Below are 25,610 nucleotides of genomic sequence, written 5' to 3'. Positions count from 1 at the left end.
AAGACACAGGCGGCTTTGTGCTAAGCTTTGTGGCCAGACAGCCTCCATTCCAGTCCCAGCCCAGTCACACAGCTGCTGTGTCACTTTGGGCATGTTATTGCACCTCTCTGGGCCTCAGTTTTCTCTTCTATAAAGTCTGAATAAGGACACCTATTTTATGGAAGTATTTGGAGAAAGAAATAAGCACCTATCATAGCACCTAGAGCCCGGTAGATCCTCAATGAACAGTCAGTATGACCCTAATTTACCTCTTCCCCTGGGTTTCAGCCACAGTGGTTTAGAAAGTAAGGCAGGATCACGGTACCCTTCACAGACCCAGGCAAGCTCTACCCAAGATGGGTAAACTGATATGCAGGTGGAAAATGAGCTCTTGCACCAAAAATCTCCAGCAACTCCTTAGAATACCTGCATTCCCAGCAGAATGGGCTAGGCAGAGGTGAGAGATGAAGGCCTGGGGATCCCATTGGACCTGCTGGATCTGAGTAGAGACTGTCCGGAGGTGGCTTGATGCCTTGACCTAGGCTTGGATAGAGGACCCTGATTGACTTGGCTCCCTAAAGATAACGGGTCTCCCCTAACTTTCTTAGTGGGACCACTAGAACTGCTGGAACTTATAAGCCCACAAGAACCCTTTCTAGGTGAAACCACTCGTTGTCATAAAGCTGTGTGGTCATCAGCACCCCTGGAGGAGCGATGTTAGGGTATGGTGGGAAACCTAACTGGAGCCATTTGATGGGTGTCCCCAAAGCAGCCGCTATTCTCTTCCCCTTGATAGGTAGTTGAACTAGAGCCTCCCAGGCCTGTGGGACGGAAGTGCTGGGAGGCAGAGGGTTTCCATAGTAACTAGGCTCACGCTGAGTTGCAGTTGGCTCTGCTGGTGGTGAAGCTCCAGAACAGAACAGAGGCCCAAAACCAAAATCATGGAGAGGCTCCCTAGGAGGGAGGGTCTGAGGAGATAGCCTCGAAGTCCCTCTTAGTTCTAAGATCCTGTGATTCCAGCAGCCATGCCTGGCAGTCCCTTGCCATCATGCATCTGCTCTTGGCCTTGGCATCACACTGGGGTTACCTGGAGAGTGTCCAGAACCTGACCTTCTCTCCCCGCCTCTCCCAGCGGCTCTGACTGAGTTGGTCTTCAGTACGGCCCGGACATCAGAATTTTCAAATCTTCCCAGGTACTTCAAAGGTGCAGTCAAGGCTAAGAACCATTGATTAAAAAAAAAAAAAAAAAAAAAAAAAGACAGGCAAGGCAATAATAATTAATAAGAAAGATTACAGTGTATGGGCCAGGCCTGTGCTAAGTGATATATATATATATATATATATGAAATCTTTAATTCTCATGATAATTCCCCTTTTTCCAGATGAAAAACATGCTCAGAAAGGGTAAGTAACTCCAAGGTCAGAGAGCAGGAAGAACTGGCATTTCACCCCAAAGCCATCAGATTTCAGAGCCCAGGTTGGCTGCTACTATAATCGCTGCTTCTGAGGCAATGAGGAATGGAAAATGGGGATGCATGTAGGGCAGGCCCGTCGAGGACTCTTGACACCTTACTCAGGGGTCCTCTAAGCCTAACCTGAAGATCTTGGCCCTTTGCCACCACTGCATCTTGTCTGGTTGGATGACAGCAGTGACAGGTCTCAGGAAGGTCCTGGGGACCCGGGTTTTCATTTGGAAGAGCCTGAGACCTTGAGCTCCAAGAATTGAATCATGTGCTTAGCTTCCAAGTTCACGTAAGAATGGCAGGCTTTGCGCTTGGGACGCAGCATCAGATGAGATTTTGCTCCAGGGGAGGGGGAGTGGTTGGGAAGCAAATTTTGTCCACCAGGTGTTTTTGGTTTATAGCAGACTCAGAAAAAAAGTCAGGAGCCATCCATAAAGTAGGGCCAAAGCCTTTTTATTTTCAGTTTCATTGAAATTTAGTGAAAGGCAAACCCAGCAGGTACCTGTTTTACTGGCAGTAAAAGGAAATTGGGCAGCAATTATTTAAAAGGAGTTGGAGTTGTTTAAATCTAAAATTTAGCAGTATGTGTATGTTTTAAGAGAAAGTTTACAAGGCTTGGGGATTGGGGTTGAACTGTTCTTGACGAAAATGACAAGGAAAATATTTTCCTTTCTTATTTTAAAACTTCCCCTTTGCTGTTTGTTTCCTAAATTTAGCAATCCAAGAAGCAATAAGCAAATCTAGCTGGAAAAAAACTGAAGCTAGTCAGGCAAGTCTCAAAGTTTAATCGAAATGATGGGCAGAAAGAAAAAAAAAAAAAAAAAAACAACTCTCAAGAAGTAATTCTTCCCGTTTTATAGAGCACAGTCATTATTTCAACTTAAACAATTTCAGATGTGATGGACCTTATTGGATGCGGAAGTGCTGGATTTGGCACTCCCTAAAAGGACAAAGCCTGGGGAGGGAGTCACAGCCTAAACTTCAGCCAAGAACTCTCTGCAGGGGGCTGGAAGGATGTGGGGAGCTCATCAGGCTGTCACTCACCAGCTCCCAGAGCTCATTCCTCACCATGGCAACACAGGAACTCTTCAGCAGGGTCCAGATGGAACCCCAACCCCAAGGCTTGAACACAGCCCTTGCCTACCAGGGAGGGCTGGGAGTGTCCCGCCCGGCCCTGGACTCCAGGGGGTGGGCCAAATCCAGAGACCAGCCAGACAGCTCAGAGTAGATGGTTCCACCATTGGTCAATGGTCACTGCCATTGTCTTTGGTTCTCATTTGCTGGGTTTTGTGTTTTTGCTTTTGGAGAATGGTTTTCTATTCATAAAAAGGACAAAAGAACTGATGTCTCTGAGCTTGGGGTTCCTGGAGTGGGGTAATCCAACCCAAACTAGTTTAATAAGTAGAAAAAGCAGAGAGGGAGGGAAAGAGAGACAAAAAGGAAGGAAAGAAAGGAAGAAAAATTGATTTAAGTAGGTAGGTAGGTAGAGAGATGGAGAGGCTGAGAGAGAGATGACTTGACTCTAAGGATCCATGCAATATTGTCAGAGTTCGCTCTTTCCATCTCTTGGTTCTTATTGTTTCTTCCTGATTTCATCCTCCAGGCTAGGTTTCCCCATGTGATGGACAAGAAGACCTTCATTTCCCAAGCTTAGCAGAGTTGATGAAAAGAGCTCATCATATAGAAAAGCCTCAGGGAAGATTCTGATTGGCCCAGATTGAATCTAATGACCATTCCTGAACCAATGGCTGTGTCTAGAGGGCCAGTGATAAGATTGGCCTGGCCCCAGTCTGGTGCCCACTCCTGTGGAAGGGGTGTTGATGGGGTGGGGGACAGTAAATGACAGCTTTGCCAGGAGCATGTGAGTGGAGAGGAAGATTCTTAAGGCAGGCAAAAACTACCCGGTCACCTGCTTGAGCCACCTGAGGTTCAAGTGTTGCGTTTGAACAAATGTGTGTGTGTGGAGGGGTGGGGGCAGCGGTCACACTTAGTGGTTCACTAGCCATTGTCTTCAAGAGCCTGTGATCACACAGACATTGTTGTGGGCTTTGGGATCCTGTATTAAAAAAGCAGACAATCTGTACTCTGGTGACATAATTTTGCAGCAAGAGGTGGCCAAAAATACAAAATAAATAAGCAATGTACAAACAATACAGTTGCGGACAAGTGCCATAGGAAAAGTGAAGCAGTGAAGGCAGGGATGAGATGGAGGTCAAGTGGTTGGGGAGGCTCACAGAGGAGGCAGTGTTTGGCTGGAGCCTTGCAGGAAGCGAAAAAGTGAGCCATGCAGACATCTGGGAGAACCTTCCAGAAGGAGGGCAGAAAGAACCAGAGGGCTAAGGAGAGGTACCTGGAGGGCTCACAGTTAGGAGGCCAGTATGACAGAGCAGAGCAAGCAAGAACAACCGTGGAGGCTAAGTCCAGCAGAGTGACAAGCCACCCTGAGTCCAGGGCTTGTACTTCTCTGAGGAGAGGTCACTGAAGGGCATGTGATATGTGGGAGGATGTTTTCTCTCTGATATAGTAATTTGAGAGCAGGGAGAATATTTAGATATTCATTCATTTGTTCATTCGCTCATCCATCCTCTACTCAGGAAGCACCTGCTGAGTTACCTCAGGTGATCAGGGCTCACAGATGAGCAACTCAACCTTCCAGCAAAAATAAGAGCAGAGTCAGGGACACAGATGCCCCAGCCCGACATGGGGATTCCACAAACAGCCACAGCACCTCACCCACTCCAGAAAGGGCTCCATGCCCAGGATATCCAGTCTCTACCTGGTCCAGCTATGGCTTCTGATAGTCCTGCAGCCCACGGCCAGATGACACACTTACTTCCTCATCCCGGCCATGCTGTTAGCAACATGAATGGAAAAGTCAGATAGCAGCTCTCCATTCCCTTTTAGAAGGCAGCAGAAGGAAAACAGCATTCTCTGGTCACTGCCCCCACTGGTTGGGGTGGGTTGAGGTTCTGGGGTGAGATCTCTAGCTGCTGTGCTCTAAGTTGAGATGGGAGTTTCTTCCTGATCCTCCGTGGCCATGCTTGGCACAGGATGGGCAAGGAAGGGGCCAGATTCCTAGACTCCCCTTCTGGGGGCCACCCTGCTTATTTCCATATTCCCAGCCTCCAGCACAGTGGATTTCCAAGAAATATTTGTTGAGTTAATACTAGTGATATGTCCATGGGGTACCACCTGGAAATACCCAGGGAAGAGGCTGCAGATCATGGAGCAGCATCAAGGACAACCTTGAATTGGAGGTCAATGTGGGAACTGCCCAGCTCTGCAACCAGGACTACAGAAGCAGCTGCTTGAGGAGAGCGGGGACTTGGCTTTGAGACACTGAGTTAGAGGCATCTGAGGGACACTCAAAGACCTAAAAGATCAAGAGCAAAGAAGGGCACTAAAAGTGAAAGCAGGAATTCAGCAGCCTGAGAGGGCCTGATTGAGGCCCTGGTATGTGAAGTGGCACTTAGCCATCGGAGGTCCGAGGGCTCTGGTGGTGATTGGACTTGGCTGGGGAGGAGGCTAGGAGGGAGGAATGCCTGCAAGGGCCATGGCATCTCCATGAGCCCCATCCCACCCATCCTCAGTGTGTCCTTCTCTTCGCTGACTCAGGGCCAACTGATATTTGAGCTCTAAACCTGAGGGGTTGCTGGGTCACCATGGAAGAGGAGCTGAGACCTCTGGAAGGGAGCGGGCCTGGTGTTTCCATGGCACCCTCCATCACAAGTGGTCTCACGGTGGAAGTGTCTCGCCACAGACCCTGGTCCACCTGGAGGAGTGTTGGGCCACTCCACGGATCTGGGCCCATGAGAGGGAGCCCCGGACTTTCTGTGATGGCCCCTCTGAGGTGTGTAACTCCATTAGAGGGGCCTTCTCTGGAGAGCCGGAGCACAAGCAGACATTCTTCCACAACGTCCTCTGTGGCCCAAGGAAGCTGTGAGTGAGGCGTGTGGAGGTGGCCGGCTGGGGAACAGTCCCAGAAGTATTCCTCCTGCTTCCTGGCACATAGGTGGTGCTTAGCAGACCTTCGCTGAGCGAGTGAGGGAGGCCCTGAGTTCAAGCATCCCTGAGTGGACGCTTAGGTGATCCAAATGAATGACGGCAGGCTAGTGCCCCAGCAGCTGGGGGACGGGCGGCTCTCCAGCAGTGTTTCTTGGGCAGCCTGAGCACGGGATGAGGACTCAGAGGTTTTCTGAACCCACCCAGGGGCCATAGATCCTAAATAAACAAACACGGTTATTTCCCACAGTTGACTTGTAAGATAATGAAGTGATATACTCTCCCTTTGGGAGCTTCAAAAACTCATTCCTCTACAGTTTTTCTTTAATTTTAGCTCCTCAGCCATTTAATGGAGGCTTCTTTCCATTCTCCTGACCCAGATTTGGGAGGAAGGGTGGGGATAGCGCTAGCACGATTATCATCCCAGGTGGGAGGGACACAAAGGACCACTGTCCTTTCCATACTCACGCTCTGAGCTGGACAACTTGGATTCTTCTAGCAATCCAGGGCTCAAGCCAGAATATTACCCTCCCTCTCTCCCTCCCTCCCTCCTTTTCTCCCTCCTGTCTTTCCTGAAATGGATTTTGAGACCATGGGGGGCAGGGCTCTTCCCCATCTGCTCAGTCCCTGGCGTGACACCAACTCAGAATATTACAGGGTGACATCTGCACCTGTGTCACCCTCTGAGCATACACACCCTGAGCATCTGTGGCTAGCGTGGGGCCAGGCCCTGGGACACAGGATCTCCCCGGCTCTGCTCTCCCTATAGGCTATCCTCACAGAGGCCTCCTGAAAAAGTGACAGCCCTGCAGAGTGGCCCTAGTTCAGGAGGTTTGGGCGCCCCAGACCTTTAGCATTCCTGGCCAAGGAAGTGGCAGGGAGTAGGGGGAGTGAGGCTGAAGAGGGGCATGGATATCACCCCACGCAGCAGTCCCCCCTCCAACAGGTCCAACTGCCTTGCTGGACCATTCCTCTAGGACTAGGCCTGTGACAGAGTCTTTACGCTAGGGTTCTGTGAACGGGAAATTCTAACTCTCCTTCCTGCTTCCTCAGTGGCCCTGAACTCCTGCCCAGGGCTGCCAACTGGGCAGAAGGGTTGGAGTTGGAATGCGCTCACAGTTGATGATATCTCATGGCACTCTGGGGAACATCTGGCCAGAAGTCTGGTTCCAGTAATAAGATGTCAGGATGCATTCATCCATCTACTCATCTCTGATGTGTCTTTCCCCAGTGTCTCTCCCTGGGGACTCTGGTAGGCTGTGGCTAAGGAGGGAGAAGCTGGGCTGTGGTATCTATCATCCCTCATTCCCCAGCACTTAATGCCAGTGACCCAGTGGATCTGACGTGGAACCACTTCAGTAGCAAGCGGAAGTCTCAGAGAGGTTGCATTGTGCATTGAGTTCTGATGGCTCTGGCGTTAGCCTGGGAGGGCTTGCTTGTCTTTATGGGTGGTCCTGTCTACAGCAGCTTGTCCAAGTCTGATGGAGCACCTCCTATGTGCCTAGCCCAGGGTCAGGCCCACCTTAATCCCCAGGAGAGGGTCAATCTGTAGTGTGCTTGGCAGTCTCCACTCTGGTTTCTAGTGTTCTTAGGACACCTTGTCTTGGGAGTTTGGTGCCCTCCAAGACCCATCCTCTCCAAAGAGCTTTGGTTGAGAGTGTGGGTTTTAGACTCAGAATGACCCATTTGAATCCAGACCTATGACTTATTAGTTCTTCTCTGGGGTCCTTTTTAAAAGTCTCTTCAGCCTCAGTTTCCTCGTCTGTACAATGGGAGAGAGCCAGGGTAAGGTACAAATGAGGGGAAGCAGTTGCTAATACCTGGACATACTAAGCACCCAACACACAGTGGAACCCTTTTGCCTGTACCCCTTCTGATGCTGACCTTTGTCTCAGGTGACAGGAACACCCTCAAAAGGCTTTGATGAGAAGGCATACTTGTCAGCCAAGCAGCTGAAGGAGGGAGAGGACCCCTACAGGCAGCATGCCTTCAACCAGCTGGAGAGCGACAAGTTGAGCGCAGACAGGCCCATCCGGGACACTCGCCATTACAGGTATAGCCTCCATAATGGGCGTGCATCAGAAAGAAAGTTTGAGAAAGGACCAACATGGTTCAGCTTGTTTTATTTCATTCATGTGCATTTAAGAACTGAGGAAGATTTCCTCGGTCTCAGCCTAGTGATTTAGACATTGAAAAACCCACGCCCCTGGCTACATTCTGGCCTCCTCTATTTCGTTGGCCTACTCAGGGCTGGTGAAGGTCATGGAAACCTCCCCGCTGGGACCAGGGAGGCCCCTCAGCGTCTCATCTGGCATTCCAGCAAGAGTGACATGCCAGGGGCCACAGGGAGGCTTGGGGGACAGGTGAGGCAGTCAGCCAAGGTGGGGCCTTGGGCCCTGCTCCGTGCAAATGGTGGAGTGCTCTGCCCATCCCATGGACACCCCTTCTTTCCTCCTGCCCTGCTGCCCCACCTCCTCGGCAACAGCCGGAAATGCTTCCCAGTCCACCCTTCCACCCAGCACTCGATGCTCCTGAAATCCTAGACTCCTCTCCTCCCGTCCCTGTTTGCACGCATGCTGCTTGCTCTGCCTGAACGCGCCTCCCAGACCCCACCTATATCCTTCAAGACTTGGCTCAGTGTCCTCTCCTTCGGGAAGGTTCCTTGCTAACCCCAGCTAGTTCCCTCCTCTGTGCTCGGTGCAGACATCTAACAGAGCCACCAGGGCACTGTTGCCGGTCCACCACCCTGCCTGCAGCTTTGAGTGACAAACAGGAGTCATGTACACAGAGCTGGGTGGGGCCTCTATCTGGCCCCAGTTTGAGGGCAGGTGAGCACAACTCTGGAAGCTGCTACTCCATAACACAGAGGACACATGTGAGATAAGGGTGCAGGGGGACTGGTTCTCGTACCTTCCTGGTCACTCATGGAGGCACACCTGAGGTCTAGAGGCTTGCCAGCCTGCGCAAGGTGAGATGAATGCAGGGCTGAGAGACCCTGGCCTTACTGTCCTGTCACCCCAGCACTGTCCGCTTCCCTCCATGCTACCAAATAAGTCAATCATCCTGCTACTAGGTAAGGTCCCCCACCCAGCTCTGATGGCCACTTCCAGGCCTCAGGAGTCCTTTCTCGGTCAACCCTGGGGCAGTCTTCCCCTTGTGACTACCTGCAGTGCAGATGAGGTTAGTCGTAAAGCTCACTTGGCCTTTTATGGGAGCGCTAGCCACGGCTGACCTAGTCCCCTCAGCTTGGAGGATCTGTCCCAAATCTGTGAATTGAGGGCTGGCCTGAATCATCTCTGCACACCCTTCTAGCTCATCCACACTCTGAACCTTCTGTGCTATTCACTGAGAAATTGAAACTCATGCCTGCAATCCCAGAGACTTGGGAGGCCGAGGCAGAAGAATTGCAGTTTTGAGGCCAGACTTAGCAACTTAGCAAGACACTGTCTCAAAAATAAATTATTTTTTTAAAAGGCCTGGATGTGTAGCTCAGTGGTCAAGTGCTCCTGGGTTCAATCACCAGTACTGGACTGAAAAAAGAGGATTGCTCTTATTAAGGCTATGCACATTGTAAAATAAGACTCTTTACAACCAAGGCAGAGGTGAGCTGGTAAGGTGTCATATGCTGCCATGGGGCCCTCTCTGAGAGCTCAGGTGGATCAGGGTGTGTGTGTATGTGTGCGTGCATATGTACATGTGTGCAAGCATGTGTGTGTGTGTACAGGGAGCAGAACTGGACTCTGCCTCCCATGATGAGTCCTCTCAGCTGTGGAATAGTTTCTGCTGGACTCCAAACTGTCAAGCTAGTTCCTAGTCCAGCCCTCAATCTAGGGACCCCCCTCCAGGAGACCATAGGGAAGTAAACCACACAAGACAGACCCATGAGGATCCCAGAGAAAACCCCATCAGCCAGATAAAGCAGGGGCAGGAGATAAATGGTTTGGAGACTCCTGACTCCCTGGAGCTGGGTACCATCCCTGCTGATCTAAATTTCAGAGGAATACAAGGGGTGGTGGGAGTTCATGTCCATCCTCCAGATAGAACGTGGATAGGTGTGCCCCCTTCAGGGAGAGAAGGGCATTGCTACCCAGATTTCCTTCTTCCTGGGCACCTAAGGATCAGGGGACAAGGACAGAGAATCAGATCCTGGAGGTCAGTGCCAGAAGGCTGGGTACCCTCATGCCCCTTCTCAGCTAGCCATGTCCACCCCTATCCCCTAGTCTGCAGGCATTTGGGATCAAGCACTTGGAAAGCATGACTTCTCAGGGACAGAAGGTCCCTCCCCCACTGCTGTCTCACGTCTTTCTCAAGGAGAATTATTTTAGAGCCTTGCAGAATTTATCCCATGGGGGACCCAGGCTAGTGGGACTCCTGCCTGGCTGACCGGCTGCTCTGCAGGGCAGGAAATGGGCCTGGGAATTCAGGCTGGAAGCTGCTATCAGTGGATGAATTCTGTAATGAAAAAATAGTCACTGCTGGAATAGGCAGAGAGCAGTTGTAATAAAGATGGCTCATGAAAACCAGCAGAGGCGGTCGCCTTCCAGCCGGCCTGGAGCCTGAATAAATGGCGGGAGGAAAGCTGGCAGGAATGGTGGCTCTAATTCCCCTTCCTGGGGATGGGGAGACAGTGGTCCAAAAAGGTGGTGTCTAGATGGCAGAGCTGGGCAGAAGCAGGGTGGCCAGAGGTGCTCTTGTCTCCTCTGAGGCTGATTCCCCTAGAGCCACTCAGCCTGTCCACCTGCCTGGTGTCTCCAGTAGTGCTATGAGTGCCAGAGAGGGAGGGGTCCCTCGCTAGGCAGGGTGGGAGCAAGTCCTCTCCAGATCCTCCCGAACGTCCTGAGATGGCAGAAGGCCAGGAAGAACCCAGGGGACCAAAGACAAAAGGGAGGTGGTTTTCCATTTTGTCCTGTACCCCGTGTGTCTCACCAGACACCCCACCTGCAGGCAGTGCCCTGGAGCCTGGTGCCAGGCCTGAACAGTGGGGAGTCCTCCCCGACAGGCAGTAGGTGTGCGCTCTGGGTTCTCCTGGTCTCTGGTAAGGAACTCCCAGGCCGGGAGACACCCCCACCCTGCTGCTTCCCTCCCAGGACTCCAGGCTAGGTGGCATCTAGGGACTGGGCCAGCGTGGGCTGGAGCCTGGGCACGAGGGGTAGGGCCCGTGTCCTGGCTTCGGGCTTGCCTTCTCTGCCTCACAGAAGCATTCCAAGGGGCAGCAGACTGGGCAAGGAGAAACATGGAGGCTGCCTGAGGATGTCCCCACGGCTGGCCGCTGACCTCCCTGCTCCATTCTCAGTTGCCCATCCGTGTCCTACTCCTTGGACCTGCCGGCCACCAGCGTCATCATCACCTTTCACAACGAAGCCCGCTCCACACTCCTGCGCACCGTGAAGAGGTAAGGCCAGCCACCCACCTGCATCTCATTGGTGCTGTTTCACCAAAGCCTTGGGGGTCTGCGGTGCCTCTGGCCAGGCAGGACATTAAGATTGAGATCGGACCATGTGAAGGCCAGAGAGGACTGGGAAGATGAATCCTGTCCTTCCGGAAGCCGAGACTGGTGTCTGTGGGGGTCAGAGATCCCAGAAGTCTAACACAGCAGTGGTACGCAAGGTCAGGTGTCCAGGGTGAGGGCAGAAATGCAGGGGCTGGGAGCAGAGGCCTCAGGAGGCCGGGGCCGACCCCACAGGTGCATGTCAGTGGCCCGCTGTCCTCCTAAACTTGGTCTTACAGTCAAGTTCAGTCCACGCTCACCCCATTTCCTCAGTGAACTTAGACAAGAATGGGATTGGGAAAGGAGTGCTCAGTGGAATTCCCTGGACCAAAGAAACCTGGGTGTCCTTTCCCAGAAGAGGGGGAAGAGGAGGGAGAGAGGAAGGGCAGGAGCTCCTTGGGAACACTGCTCCTGACCTCTGGGCCAGCAGGAGCCTCAGTCGGGCAGCCCCCTCCAGCTGGGCTCCCTGGGCGGCTTGCTAAGCGGCTCCTGCCCTGATGACCCCAGCAGTGCAGCCCCGAGAGCAGTGCAGTTCCCTGAGGCCCACGCAGCAGAGCCGGCCAGGTCCTTGGAGCTCAGAGAGCTTGCAAGCAGGCTCCCATGACTGACGTGCTGGCCCTAGAGCTGGGGGGTGGGAGAACCTCACGTACGGCCCCTAAATCCAGGCTCTGTCTCTCTCCCTGTTGCTGCTCCAGTGTCCTGAACCGAACTCCTGCCAACTTGATCCAGGAGATCATCTTAGTGGATGACTTCAGTTCAGATCGTGAGTATCCTCCCACCTCTCTGCACCCCTCCACACCCCACCTGGCCCGTGCCCCCAGGATGCCCAGGCAAGCTCTCTTCAGCCTGACCTGGCCTTTCACACTGACCCCTTTGCCACCATGTGGGAGCCTCGGTCTTTTCTAGGAGCCCTCCCCAACCCTGGTGCCAAAGGAGGGGATAGAGTGATATTGCTCTGGATGGGACACCAGTGACATGATATGTTTCCAAAAAATGGAAACAACATATGGAACAGCGTTCTTCACGATTTTAACTGCCACATGCAGAGGAGTGTCCCTTCTTTCTAGGTCTATGAGCATTGGGCCAAGGACAGGCATGGTGGGGCACAACTGTAAACCCAGTCATTCAGAAGGCTGAAGCAGGTTCAAGGACAGCCTCCGCAACTTAGGGAGATCATGCATCAAAATAAAAAGGCTAGAGATGTAGATCAGTGGTAAAAAGCCCCAGCGCTGCAAAAAGAGTAGGTTTGAGGATCGGGCCATTGCGGGTTGCTGGTGCTCTCTAGCACTCTCTGAGGTGGGGGACCGGGCAGTCCTTGGGCCAGTAACGACGACCATGGCCCTCCATCCTTCCCCACCCCCACCCTCTCCCAGCCTGGAATGGGACAGCTCCTGGGGCAGCCTAACCACTCGTGATCTGATGCCCGTATCTGAATGAACTTGCCTTCCTTCCCCCACCCCCAGCTGAAGACTGCCTGCTCCTGACCAGGATCCCCAAGGTCAAGTGCCTGCGAAACGACCGGCGGGAAGGTGAGTGCTTGGACCTCAGGTGCCACCGGGACCTGCCTTGGTGAGCTCCCCGTGGGTACCATGTCGTGCCAAGCCTGCATGGTCCTGCTTCCTTCCCAACAGGGGGACCAGGGCCTGCAGAAGACCTTGCTTCTCTCAAGGGCAGCACTGTCACCCTAACTGTAGCCATGTTGCTGTCCTGGCTGCTTCCGTCGTCGTTCCTTCTGAGAAGCGGGGCCGAGAGGGCACTCTCTGCCTTGCAGGATGCTGCAAGGATGAAACGGAAAGGGCTTGGAGCAGGGCTGTGGGAAACTGAGGGAAGGATAAAGCCGCCGTGGACTCACCTTGACCGAGAGGTGTTTTGGAGCCCCAGTGGCGCATGGCATTTTGTGCTCAGCCCTTCAGGGGACACACAACAATACAAAGCATGGCCCTTTGAGGGATCAGTGTGTGGTCAAGGGTCTGAAATCACCACCACCCAGGCTGGTTATAGTTGGATAAAGTGGAGCTAGGGAAGCAAGAGGGCTTCTGTGCTGGAGTGGCCTGAGGCGGGTAGGCCTGTGGGACCCCTGGAGGGTAGCAAGGGAGGGCATGCCAGGCCAGGAGGTGCAAGGCAAGGCTGTGTGCGCGTGGTGCTCACCGTGCCATGCACCCCCAGATCCTGCGCTCTCACGCCCCATCCTCATGACAGGCTGTTGTCCCCATCTTTTAGACAGGAAGCTGAGGTCTCAGGAGGTTCTGTAATTTGCCCAGGGTGATGAATGGAGGATCCAGGCTTCTAATCCCGGAGTCCAACCTGAAGGCCAGCCTCTTAGCCTCTCCCCCGCTTATGCGTCCTTCCTGTGAGAATCCAGTCCTGGGGAAAGGACCGTGAATTTTGATGTCAAAAAATCTTGGGCCTTGGACTAGGGCTGTAGCTCAGTGGCAGAGTGCTTGCCTAGCACTGGGTTGATCCTTAGCACCACATAAAAATAAACAACCAAAATAAAGGTACACTGTCCATGCCATCTACAAACTACAAAAAATAAAAATAAGAAAAATGAAAACCTTGATCAGGCATGGTAGCACATGCCTGTAATCCCTGTGACTTGGGAGGCTGAGGCAGGAGGATTGTGAGTTCAAAGCCAGCCTCAGCAACTTAGTGAGGTCCTAAGCAACTCAGCAAAACCCTGTCTCTAAATAAAATATTAAAAAGGGCTGTGGCTGTGGCTCAGTGGTTAAGAGTCCCTGGGTTCAATCCCCAGTTCCAAAAGAAAAAAAGGCTTGGAAGCCAGAAAAGAGCATTTAGAGTTGGTAAAGAATATTGCAGGGAGCCACTGAAGATTTTAGAGTGAGAGGAGAATGTGATAGATAACTTAAGGAAGACCAGTCAGTCCAAGGAGCCACGAGGATATTGATGAGGGAGGACTTCAAACTGTCATAGAAGTGACCAAAGAGAAATGTTTCCCAAGTCACTGCACTGCAGGGGTCATCAGACCTTTGGGGGCTGCAGGAATTTTTTTTTCAGTTCTGGGGATTAAACACGGGAGGGTTCATCTCTGAGCTACATCTTTAGCCCTTTTTATTTTAGTTTGCTAAGTTGCCAGAGCTGACCTTGAACTTGAACTTGCATTTCTCCTGCCTTAGCCTACTAATAGGCTTTTGGAAAGATGGATGGCTAGTTTGATAGACAGAGGCTGAGAGCTAGACAGAAATGTGGCCAGGGAAATCACTCCAAAAAGTATCGGTTTTCAGAGGTCCTGGAGTGAGGCCCTTCCTTCCTGCAGCTCACGGAACACGGAAGGCTGCTCTGTCAAGGGCAGGACCAGCTGGGCTTCCTCTCTCCTGACCAGACAGGTCCTCAGTCCTGTGCAGGAAGCTGCCAAAAGCAAGGCCATTCTTTGCCAGTCAGTGAGCGGTTGGTGAGACTGTCACGGAATGGGGATGGACGAGCAGAACCTAACATGCATAGGTCGCCGGGCTCTCTCCTTGTCTTGTTCATCCTGACAGGCAGGGTTTGTATCTTTCTGAATCTTATAGATAAGAAATCCAAGACTCAGAGAGGTTAAACAACATGTCAAAGTGAGCAAAGGGGCGGGCACACAAACTCCAGCCCGTCTCAGTCTACAGGATTCTCTCCGTGTCACACTTGATGTTGCAACTGGAGGGGACCACCCAGAGGTTCCAGGGAAAGGGCTCTGTTTTTGGTCCCAAATCACACTTTACTGAATTTCCTACTCACTACACTCCCTAAACTGGACGGCAGTGTCTGGTGTATGGAGGGTGCTCAGGGAGCGACCTGGAAGCAGTGACGGGTGATGGATAGAGGGGAAGAAGAAAGGGAGGTGGGGAGAAAGCAAACGGAAGTGCAAAGGAAGGCCACCGGCAGCAACTCCGAGAGCCTGCGCCTGAAGGGGCAGAGAGCCCTGGGAAGCAAATTGGCTCAGTCCTGGCACCAAGTGCTGTCCTCTCCCTTTGCAGGACTGATCCGATCCAGGGTTCGCGGGGCAGATGTGGCCGCAGCTGCCATCCTGACCTTTCTGGACAGCCACTGTGAAGTGAACACCGAGTGGCTGCAGCCCATGCTGCAGCGGGTGAAGGAGGTGAGCTGCTCTGTTTCCGGGGCCACCGAGGGAACAGTCTGCCATGTTGGGCAAGCATGGTGGGGGCCTCCGAGCTCTGCTTCCCCTGAGTGACTTCGCCACATCCCCCTTTCCGTCTGAAAGCAGGGCTAACTGCAGCATTTGTCCCATGGGTTGTCACGAGAACGACGTTGGGTGGGTGAGGAGGGTTCCTGTGAATGGGTGTCGCTTCGCTCCTGGGAGAGGCACGGTCCTTGCAGGGGAGCTCGCAGTCAGGCTGGGAAGCCTTAGAAGGAGGCAGGAGAGGCTGGAGTCCTCAAGGAGAGGAGAGGGTGGGGGCTCCTTCCATGTGCCTGCGGTTCTCCAGAGTGGGAGGATTGGGACAGATGGCAGGAAAGGAAGAGGCAGTTACAATTCAACTAGAAGAGGACAAATAGCCCAATTTTAAAAATGGGCAAAGGATTCGAATAGACATTTTCTTCAAGGAAAATATACAACGAGCCCATGAAAAGATGTGCGACTTTATTAGGCATTCAGGAAACCCAACTCTAAGCCATAATGAGATCCCACTTCCTAGCTACTAGGATGGCTATCGTCAAAAAGAGGGACACTAACAAGTGCAGGCAAGGATGTGGATAAATGGGAGCCTGCAGATATTATTGGCGGGAACATAAAGTAGTGCAGCTACTTTGAAAAAGAGATTGGCTTGCACAGAAAGCCCCTGTGTGGCAAGGAACCGGCCCATGGCCCTAGGCTGCTGCGCTGGGCCGTGTGAGCTCTGGACGTGCAGGGTGAGCGAGGCCGCTGGCTGGCTTCTGGGGCCTGCGGAGGCCTGGTTAGGGTTCTGGGGTGGGCCTGGGCTGACTGCCCCACATCCAAGGAGACCTTCTTCCCAGAGCAGGCGGCTGGGCCTTTTTTCTTCCTTTTCGCAGAGGTTCTCACACCATCTTGCACCTCCCTTCCTAGGACCACACCCGTGTGGTGAGCCCCATCATTGATGTCATCAGTCTGGATAATTTTGCCTACCTGGCAGCATCTGCTGATCTTCGTGGAGGTGGGTCCTGCTCCCAGGGAAGGGGCTCTAAGCCTGAAAAGAGGCAGGTGAGGGCAGCCAGAGCCCTGCATCGGTGCTCTTCCCAGCTGTGCCACAGTCTTACACACCCACAAGCCTTCATTGCAAAGATAAAATGAAGAGGGGCTGGGTGGAGCCCTGGGCTTGAGGGCAAGGGACCTGAGCTGGAGTCGCAAGTTCCTGGCACGATCAGTGACAGAGCTGGGCTAGTCACTCATCTCCCCTCCCCACACACTGGCACAGCCTTTCCAAAGGCTGCCAGCCCAGGGGCCATGGCCACAGGTCCTGGCAGAGGGCCACAATGTGACAGCTGTCTCTAGGGTAAGGGAGGGGGAGCCCTAGGCCTTGTGTGAATTCCTGACACGTGCACCCCATGGATGGCCAAGGCCTTGCTGTGTGATACAGTGGCTGTCAGCCACACTTGGCTTTTGAGCTCTTAAAAAGTGGCTCATTTTGAAAACCAGCTCTTTGGAACCGAGATGTGCTATAAGCATAAAAAAACAGACTGTAGCAGTTGGAGTTTCCAAGACTTAGTGTAAAAGAATGTAAAATATGTCATTAGGATCTTTTATTTCATTTATAGGTTGAAATGGTATTATTTTAGATTCATTGCATTATGCCTATTTTATTCAAATTAACTTCATATGTTCTTATATTTTGATATGATTCCTAGAACATTTTAAATTATGTATGTGGCTTAGGTTTGTGGCTTGCAGTATATTTCTTTTGGAACACTCTGGTCTCGACTCTGGCACTGTGCCGTTCTATACAGTAGACAATAGCCCCATTTAGCTGTTAAAGTTTAAATTGATTAAAATAAACTAAGACTTAAACTGATGATTCAGTTCATCAGTTGTAGCAGCCACATCTCAAGTGCTCAACAGCCACACAAGGTCCCGGCTACCACATTAGAGCCGATACAGAGCAAGTCTACCACTGCATGAAGTTCCTGAACAGACTGCTCTAGAGAAGAGCTAAGGCCATAGTGGATTTCCTCTTTGGGGCCTGAACTTCAAATAAATGGACTTAGCCATTAGTTAGGTCTTGGAGCTGGTGGCCTTCTGGGGGCCTAGCATCTCCCCTTTGGGAAATCACTCCAGTGCCCTTGTGCTTCCTGCTGCCCTGGCTGGAATTCCCTCTCCCAGGATATCTTCATGGATCCACCTCCTCAGAGAACCTTTACTGATGACTTTTTTTTTTGGTACTGGGGATAGAACCCAGGGACGCTTTACCACTGAGCCACATCTCCAGCCCTTTTGATTAATTTTTTAAAAAATTTTAAAACAGGGTCTCACTAAATTACTGAGAATGGCCTTGAACTTGTGATCCTCCTGTCTCAGCCTCCTGAGTCACTGGGATTAGAGGCATGCATCATGGCGCCAGCCTTTATTTCCTTTTTAAAGCACTTTTCACCCCTGACTGGTGTATGGAGCACTCATTTACATACCTATGTAGTGTCTGCCTGTTTGGCAGGTTGTGAACCCCGTGAAGGCAGGGGCTTGTCACATTCCGAAGGAATGACTACATGAGGAGCCTCTACCACTGGGCTCTGAGCAAGGGGACCCTGAGGGGTGGCAGAGTGAGGGGGTAAGCAGGGTGGCTCTGCCCAAGCCCCATCCTCACCCTGTTCTGTCCCTTAGGATTTGACTGGAGCCTGCACTTCAAGTGGGAGCAGATCCCTCTGGAGCAGAAGATGACCCGGACAGATCCCACCAGGCCCATCAGGTCAGGGTGGCCATGAACTCTGGGGAGTCCCCTTTCTTCCCTGGGCCAGGAACCTGGGAACTGGGAGGCACTTGGGAGGACAGATCAGTCACCAGAGCTCCTGAGGAGGCATAGTCTCAGTGTCAGCTCTGTTCTGGGTCCTTGAGCCCTGCAGGGACTGAACGGAGGGGCCAGAGAGTGTGTCAGACATCCTGCCCCAGTGACTCTGCAGGCAGGGACTTGGGTCAAGTGGCCTTAGGTCCTGGGGCTATTTAAGGGACTCCTCGCTTCTATAACTCACATTGCCTCTTTTCTCTCCTTGACCCCAGGACACCTGTCATAGCTGGAGGAATCTTCGTGATTGACAAGTCTTGGTTTAACCACTTGGGAAAATATGATGCCCAAATGGACATCTGGGGGGGAGAGAACTTCGGTAAGTTGGGAAATAATAACGATAAGCCCAGCAGCAATAATAACAGCCCTGACCAAGCACATCCTGTGCATGAGGCTCTGGTCTACAGACTTTACACATATTAAGCCACTTAATCCTCACGAGGATCTTCTGAGGTAAGTACCATGGTCTCCATTTTATAGATCAAAAAGCTGGGGCAGGGAGAGGTAGAGCAATTTATCCAGCCAGTCAAGAATTTAACTATTCAGGAAGAGCCTGTGGCCATGGTTAGACGTGTGTGGAGGGACATAGGGACTGAACACAGACCACAGCTCCTTCCCTCCCAGAAGGGCTGGGCAGGTGGGCAGCGTGGGTGGTGGCGACTCATGACGATGCGTCAGCCTGGGTCAGCCTCTCACCAGCATGCTGCCTGCTGCTGGGCCAGGGAAAGCCTCCCCAAGCCTCTGTGCCCTGCGGTAATGATAATAAAGAGACGAGGAATGAAACGCAGACCACAGTGCTGGAGGCCACTAATGCTGTACCCTCGTGGGTAAGAAGCCATGAGGCCCGAAAGGGCCAGGAAGCCACCTCGTCCTCCCTGAAGCCGCAGGAAGGCGATGAGCAGTAGGGAGGTGGATCTGCTGCCCCTTCAATGCTGGCTTCCCAGCTGGGTGTTGGGGCTGCAGAGCACCATGGAGTGGTCACCAGGTGGGGTTGGAGCCTAGACTCTGATGGGGATAAACACACTTCAGCCCTCTGCCATCTCCTGCTGGCGTGTCCTGCTGGATGAACCCGTCATCCCCAGGAAAGGAAACCCAGTGGGGCCGCCCACAGGGTGGAGAAGGGCAGAGCATCCCGCGGCTCTCCAGAAGCAAGGTGTTTGAGTCAACTTTTTTGCTGCTGTGACTAAAAGATCTGACCAGAACAATGTTAAAGGAGAAAAAGTTTGAGGGCTCACGGTTTTAGAGGTCTCAATCCATAGACAGCAGGCTCCATTCCTCAGGGCTCAAGGTGAGGCTGAACATCATGGCAGGAGAGGGCGGTAGAAGGAAGCAGCTCGCATGGTCAGGAAGCAGAGAGAGAGTCTCCGCTCTCCAGGTACAAAATCTATACCCCAAAGCCACGCCCCAGTTCCCACCTCCTCCAGACACACCCCACCATGTCAGTTACCCCTCAGTTGATCCCTATCGGAGGATTAATTCACTGATGGGGTTAAGTCTCTCTCAATCCAATCAGTGCTCCTCTGAACCTTCTTGCATTGCCTCCCACGTGAGATTTGGGGTCACCTCACATCCAGACCATAACACAAGGGCAGGCACTTTGCAGCCTGTAAAATACCAAGGCCCGTTCCCACCCTGACAGTCCTTTCCTACCGCCTCCTTTTTCCATCCTGATCTGGTTTCTTGACCAGGGGGACCGGGGAGCGGGGGACGACAGGTGGCTCCGCCTCTCAGATTTCAGTCAGGAAATGCCACGTCTGATAGGCGTCCGCTGCTCCTGTAGCAGAGCCACTTGTGTTTTCAGAGTCAAAGGCTTGTCTCCCAGAGGTTAGGAGCAGGGACAACAGGGACAGTGGACTGAAAACAGTTCTGCTCAAACCAACCTGATAGAAATGGGTGTCGGGTTTCTGCACCCGGTAACTTACTACTGGAAGATGTGGCCAGGCAGGCATTTGGACAAGTAAATTCTGGCAGCTGGGATGCAGTGACCCTTCCATCCTGACCCCCTTTCTTGTGTTTTGAGCCCAAGCGACCTCCTCTGTGTCCTGGGTCTCAGCCTGAAGGCAACTTGGGCAAAGCCAGTTTTCTAAAAAGACTCAGAAAGCTGGAAAAAAAGTCTGTGCATCCGGAGGCCAGCCTGCCTATCTCCCTCCCTCCCTTTCTTTCTCCCTTCTGTCCTTTCTTTCTTTCACTGGGGACTGACAGAGAAACAAGTGAATGATCAATAGTGAACTCCAGACTGTGCCTGAGGCGAGGGCTCCGTGTCTGGGGAACTTGAAAGGAGCTCTGCTGAGTGGTTCTGCCCAGGGTTTGTTTTTGAGAAGAAATTCAAAGAACCGTCTGCGCATTCAAAGAAATGCCTAGGCTAGCGGCAGTGCCCAGCCAGTCAGCTGCTGGGACTAGTTTTGAGGCGTGAGACTCCTCTCTCTGGTGGCTTGGAGTCTTTCATTTCATCCCTCTGTTGAAGGAAAGGAGATGCCTAAACCTTTAAGACGTGTTCCTGTGTCCCCTGAGACATCCAAACTCGGGAGTCCAGAGACCACCCTGAGTGGGGTTGGCAGATGTGAAAACTTTGGGATTCTCCTTAGGGGTAACTTTATAATTTACTTGATTAATAATAATAGTTATTATTGTCATTATTGGTGGTACTTAGGATTGACTTCAAGGCTTTGTGCATGCTAGGCAAGCACTCTACCACAGAGTTACACCCCCAGACCTAGGAATCCTTTCAAAACACAGCTGGGTTGTGTTCCTCCTCTGCTCAAACCCTGTCCCGTGTCACTCAAAGCAACACTCCAAGTCCTCACCCTAGAGACCAGGCCCTATGCCATCCTACTTTCTCCAAAACCACACCCCATGAGCTCCACCCTCACCTCCTACTCTACATGGCTGCCCCTGCCACTCACAGCTCTTACCTCTGGGTTTATCCCTTGCTGGTCCCTCTGCCTAGAAAGTTCTTTCCCTGACACTTGAGGGAAAACAAGCCCATAAGTCTTTTCTGTCAAACTGAGTGTTCATTTCAGTTCCTGGGGTGCCAGGACCCTTGACATCTCCAACACAGTCACATGACTCACTTGCTCCCCTATTTTGGGTCTTGTCCCAAATGTCCCCTTTACAGTGAGAACTTCCCTAACCCACCTAATTAAAAATATAGCCCATAGCCCTCCCCCACTACTCTTCCTCTGCCCCCCCCCCACCCTGCTTTTCCCCAGGGCACTTGCGACCATCTGATATGCTACATGTTCTGTGCACTTTCTTGATTACTTACTTCACTGAATTTCTGTCTCCCCCTACTAGAGTATAAGGGAATCTAGAACAGTGTATGACGCATAATAGGTTTTCAATAAAAACGTGCCTAAAGAATCTGATTCTAAAAGTGTAAATTTTATGTTGTGATTCTGTAATGGTGATTCTGTAGTTGGATGAACTTGGAGAGGTCATTTAACATCTTTGAACCTCTCAGGCCTTATTTTAAAAACAGAGTTAAGCCAGGTGTGGTGGCCCAGCTACTAGGGAGGCCAGCCTCAGCAAATGAGATCCTGTCTCAAAAAAACAAAACAAAATATATAGAGCTGGGTGCAGTGGTCTATAACTGTAGTCCCAGCTACTCAGGTGTCCGAAATGGGAGGACAGCTTGAGCCTACGAGTTCAAGACCAGCCTGGTCAAATAGCAAGACCCCATCTCAAAAACAAAAGAATAAACAAACAAAAATTCACCCCAAACTGGTATAAGTGATAATAATCTGGCTGCAGTGAGAATTAATTTTGGGTGTAGATAGCATGGTACATGGTTAATGCTCTCAGTAAATGGCTGGTGGTTATTGCTCTCATCATTGCCACTGTTGATAATAGTAGCAGTAATTAACAATAGTTTGGGTGGCGTGGGCTGAACAGGATGAGGTAACTTAACTACATAACAAAGTCGGTCTGGCAGAAACTGAACCAGAATGTAGATCTTCTGTCCCGCAGGTCTGTCCCCAGTTCTAAAACCTCAATTTCTAGGGAAGCCAATTAACATGACCAACCTCGTATGGATTCAGGTATGCCAAATGGCCATCCTGGCCCTGAGCCACGTCTGAACATTGCCTGGTACACACAGGCTGGACAGAAGGGGGCGTTAGTCCTCCTTCCTCCATTCCCACTTGCTAATCACTGGGAGGGCCACCACCAAGTGTGCCAGGTGACAGCCTCCAGGCATGACCAGGGACCATAAAAGTACTTAGGGCCAACTGGGGAATGGAAAGAGGGTTCAAAGTTGGAACTCAGGAGAGGACCAGTCTTTTTCTTTTTTATTTAATTATGGACTTTCTGGGGCAGGAAAAAAGTGTTCTAGTGCTACAGCTGTCTTACTGCAGGGTTAGTATGAAGGAAAGGAGGAATTCAGAGGAGATTAAGAGGTTCTGTGAGCTGCCAAAAGGGGAATGGCAAGTGGAGAACAGAGGGCAGACTGTGACATCCCTTATGGCAAGTATAGTGGCCACTTCTTGCATCTCCTGATGCTGCTAGGGACCAGTTTTCTGCAAGATCTCTTTGGGTTGCACAACCACCCTCCGAAGGAAGTGAGTCTCAAGAAGGCCTGGATACGAGGCCACCTGGGGCTGAAGGCAGGGCTGGCACCAACCCGAGGGACGCCAAGGAGCAGCTTGCGGTTTAGTTGGTGGTTGGCTTCCCAGGCTCACAGGTGCCCTGAGCTGGCCAGTGAGCAGACATGTTTTTCCCCAGCTCGTGTGTGGGCAGGGCCTCTGGCTCCAGGCTGGACATATTGGTGCAGTTCCCCTCCACTCGTGGTCTTGGTGTTCCTTTAAAACTTTTCTCACTGCTCCCCCAGGATTCAGCCTCAGGGAGTGTGTGTGCACGTGTGTGCATGCCTGGGTAAGCATGTGCAAGGCCGGGGAGCACCACATGAACGAGGCCCTGAGCTCCAACCCAGCACGTACCTCCAGTGATACAACAAAGAGGAAGGCTGGGTGCAGCCCAGCGGGAGAGAGCTTGCCCAGTGTGCGTGAGGCCCGGGGTCCTACCCCACCACCAAAAAAGCAAGCAAATCAGTGAGAAAGCCAGCCCCTCCCACCCTCATCCAGTGGGTTCTGCCGTCCCCTCCTAATGGCTGCCCTCTCCTGCAGAGCTTTCCTTCAGGGTGTGGATGTGCGGTGGCAGTTTGGAGATCGTCCCCTGCAGCCGGGTGGGCCATGTGTTCAGGAAGCGGCACCCCTACAACTTCCCTGAGGGCAATGCCCTCACCTACATCAGGTAGGTGACATGGAAAGCCCTGGAGTAGCAGTGGGGCACCACAGCTCCAGATCCCACCCTGATGATTACTCACCAGGTGACTTTGGGCTGCCACCCACCTGTCTGCCCTTAGTTGACCCATTCGCCCTTTCCAGGTCGGACATTCTGGGATTCCAGGATGAAGCTGGGAGTGTTACCACCAGTTTTCTCTGGTCTTGATTCCTTTTGTCCATGACAGTCTTGGAAAACTGGCCAAATGACCAAATAAGTACTGCCCCCCACTCAATGAACCCCTGGTGCACTTGGTTCTGGATGCCAGTATCCCGGATCTTGACTCAGTCAAGCATCTGTCCATTCATGACCCCAGCCACAGGGTGCACCAGGTCTCGGGAGAGGGGGCAGTGTTCTGGAAGCCCACCCCATGACCCGTTGTCCTGATGGAGTGGACAGGGGAGTGTGAAGTCGTGAGCATCCTCTCCTAAGGACAGTTCTCCACCTTGGGCAGCCAGGCTTATTTACGCAGGGCTTCGAGCAGCCACTACCCACGTCTAGCTAACGGTGTGATGTAGAGTTTTGCTTTGCTTCCCCTACCCCGTTTTTGTTATTTTTATAATTATAAAAGTCATGCATGTTTATTGTAAAAACTCAAGCAGTACCAATATGGATAATGTACATTTATATTATATATCCATGTTTATGTTATTACAGAGAAACAAGTGAAAGTCCTCTTTACTCATTGTTTCTCCCATGCATCCTGATTGTCTATTCAGAACTAACTACCACTAGTAATCGTTAGTCTCTCATTCCAGACCTTTAACTAGAACTAACTACTGTTAATGGGTTGCTAGTCTGTCATTTCAGGCCTTAAGTACTTTTTCATCCACACAGTTGTGCATAGAGAGGTGCACCCCCACAGATGCGTTTGTGCCTGTGTGGATCAGGTCTGCCTTTTGCCCTTTAGTGACTTCTCTGCCACCCTACACTGCATCATTATGTCCTTCCATGTCAACACATACTAACCCCGACCTTCCTTTTCAAAGCGGGTGGGTACTGACAGACCATCCTCCAACAGGACTATACCCTTAGACCACCCTGATTGGTCCTGTTTTGCCTATATTCCTGAGATTCTCATTGCCTTGTACTTCATAGAGCTCAACTTTTTTCTTAAATATGTTTTTAATCAACAAACAAAAATCATTTAGAGCTTGTCTTGATCCTAACCCTCCCCTGTCACCTCTCTAGTGAACTTAACCCGCCCTTTGCTCTTAGGAACACCAAGCGCACTGCAGAGGTGTGGATGGATGAATACAAGCAGTACTACTACGAAGCCCGGCCCTCGGCCATCGGGAAAGCCTTCGGCAGGTGGGCCCTCTGGCAAGCCTCCCCACCACTTGCCTCCCTCCCCATGTCAGCATGACCCCAGCAACATGAAGTGCTGTGCAGCCAGGGCTACTCATGGTCTCCCTGGCAACCAGACCCTGATTGGGCTCCTCTAGGCCCAGGGAGGGTACAGGATGCAGGTACAAGACCCCGGTCCTGCCGCCCAGGAGCTGCCTGCAGGAAGAGGGGTGTCTTAGGGAGGGGCCGTCTGCGGAACACATTTCGGGTTCTGCCTCCACCACCCCATTCAGAATTGTGATCTGTCCCTCTGTTTTCCTGTCATGGACTGTTATGACTACAGACTAGTTAAGCATTTTCAAAATGCAGACGGGTTGTGAAATCAACTTAGTGAGTTGTGACCAGCATTAAAAAAGAAAGAGAAAAGCGCCCTAGATTAGATTAGAAAATCAGAGTTGATTGCAATTAAGGGTAAGTGTTGATTCTTAAAACTCTCATTTCACTTGTGCAGTGTGCACACCTGCTTGTGTTCTCGGGGTGTGAGACGTCATGCTATAAGACATATATTTATCTCTTCCTTAAGGTTGTGGTCAGAGAAGTTTGAAAACATTGTTAATGATCAATCATGGATGAATCATCTTCCCTCCATTTGTTTATCTCTGTCTTTTGTGTGTGTGTGTGTGGTGCTGGGGATTGAACCCAGAGCCTTGTGCTTACCAACTGAGCTGCATCGCCAGCCCTATATCTATCATTTAAAAAGAGTTAGGTCATTAAATATTTTTAATGGGAAACTAACATCTACTGAGAACCATCCTGGGCTTCATGTCTCTTTAAATTTATTTGCTTCTCACACAAACCTCCCAAGGTGAATAGTCACGCCCCCAGTTTCCTGTAGAAGAAACTGAGACTGGGCTTGGTGGCAATGAGGGTCCTCGGCCAGTGGCCATTGTGGTTGGTGTGATTGAGGAGGGTGAGGAAGCTGAACTGAGGTGTTTCAAGGACTCATTAGATGGTTCTGACACCTGAAAGATATCCTAAGTTCGCTCTTCTTGTCGTTCAGACACTTCCTCCTAAACTGAAAAGCGGGAGAGGACAATTTCTAGGTCATGAAGTCTCTGCCAAAATAAGGACCAGTTTGTGGTGTGCTAACTGAGG

At 51.6% G+C, this 25,610-nt stretch overlaps 1 protein-coding gene across 1 annotated transcript in view; it reads left to right on the top strand.

Annotated features, from left to right (window-relative positions):
* Positions 1-25,610, top strand: part of GALNT16 (polypeptide N-acetylgalactosaminyltransferase 16) — an 81,640-nt gene that overhangs the window by 44,686 nt on the left and 11,344 nt on the right. The window contains exons 3-12 of the mRNA XM_079127108.1: positions 7,340-7,497; positions 10,738-10,836; positions 11,628-11,695; positions 12,396-12,461; positions 14,901-15,022; positions 15,968-16,055; positions 17,714-17,798; positions 18,107-18,210; positions 23,012-23,138; positions 24,387-24,479. Coding sequence (XP_078983234.1) covers positions 7,340-7,497; positions 10,738-10,836; positions 11,628-11,695; positions 12,396-12,461; positions 14,901-15,022; positions 15,968-16,055; positions 17,714-17,798; positions 18,107-18,210; positions 23,012-23,138; positions 24,387-24,479 — 1,010 coding nt within the window. The remainder of the gene's footprint in view (positions 1-7,339; positions 7,498-10,737; positions 10,837-11,627; positions 11,696-12,395; positions 12,462-14,900; positions 15,023-15,967; positions 16,056-17,713; positions 17,799-18,106; positions 18,211-23,011; positions 23,139-24,386; positions 24,480-25,610) is intronic.

The sequence above is a fragment of the Sciurus vulgaris genome, assembly GCF_902686455.1.
Source record: "Sciurus vulgaris genome assembly, chromosome: 2".
In the NCBI taxonomy this organism is placed as follows: domain Eukaryota; kingdom Metazoa; phylum Chordata; class Mammalia; order Rodentia; family Sciuridae; genus Sciurus; species Sciurus vulgaris.
Note: the sequence above shows the minus strand (reverse complement) of the source record. Positions and strands in the feature narration are given on the sequence as shown.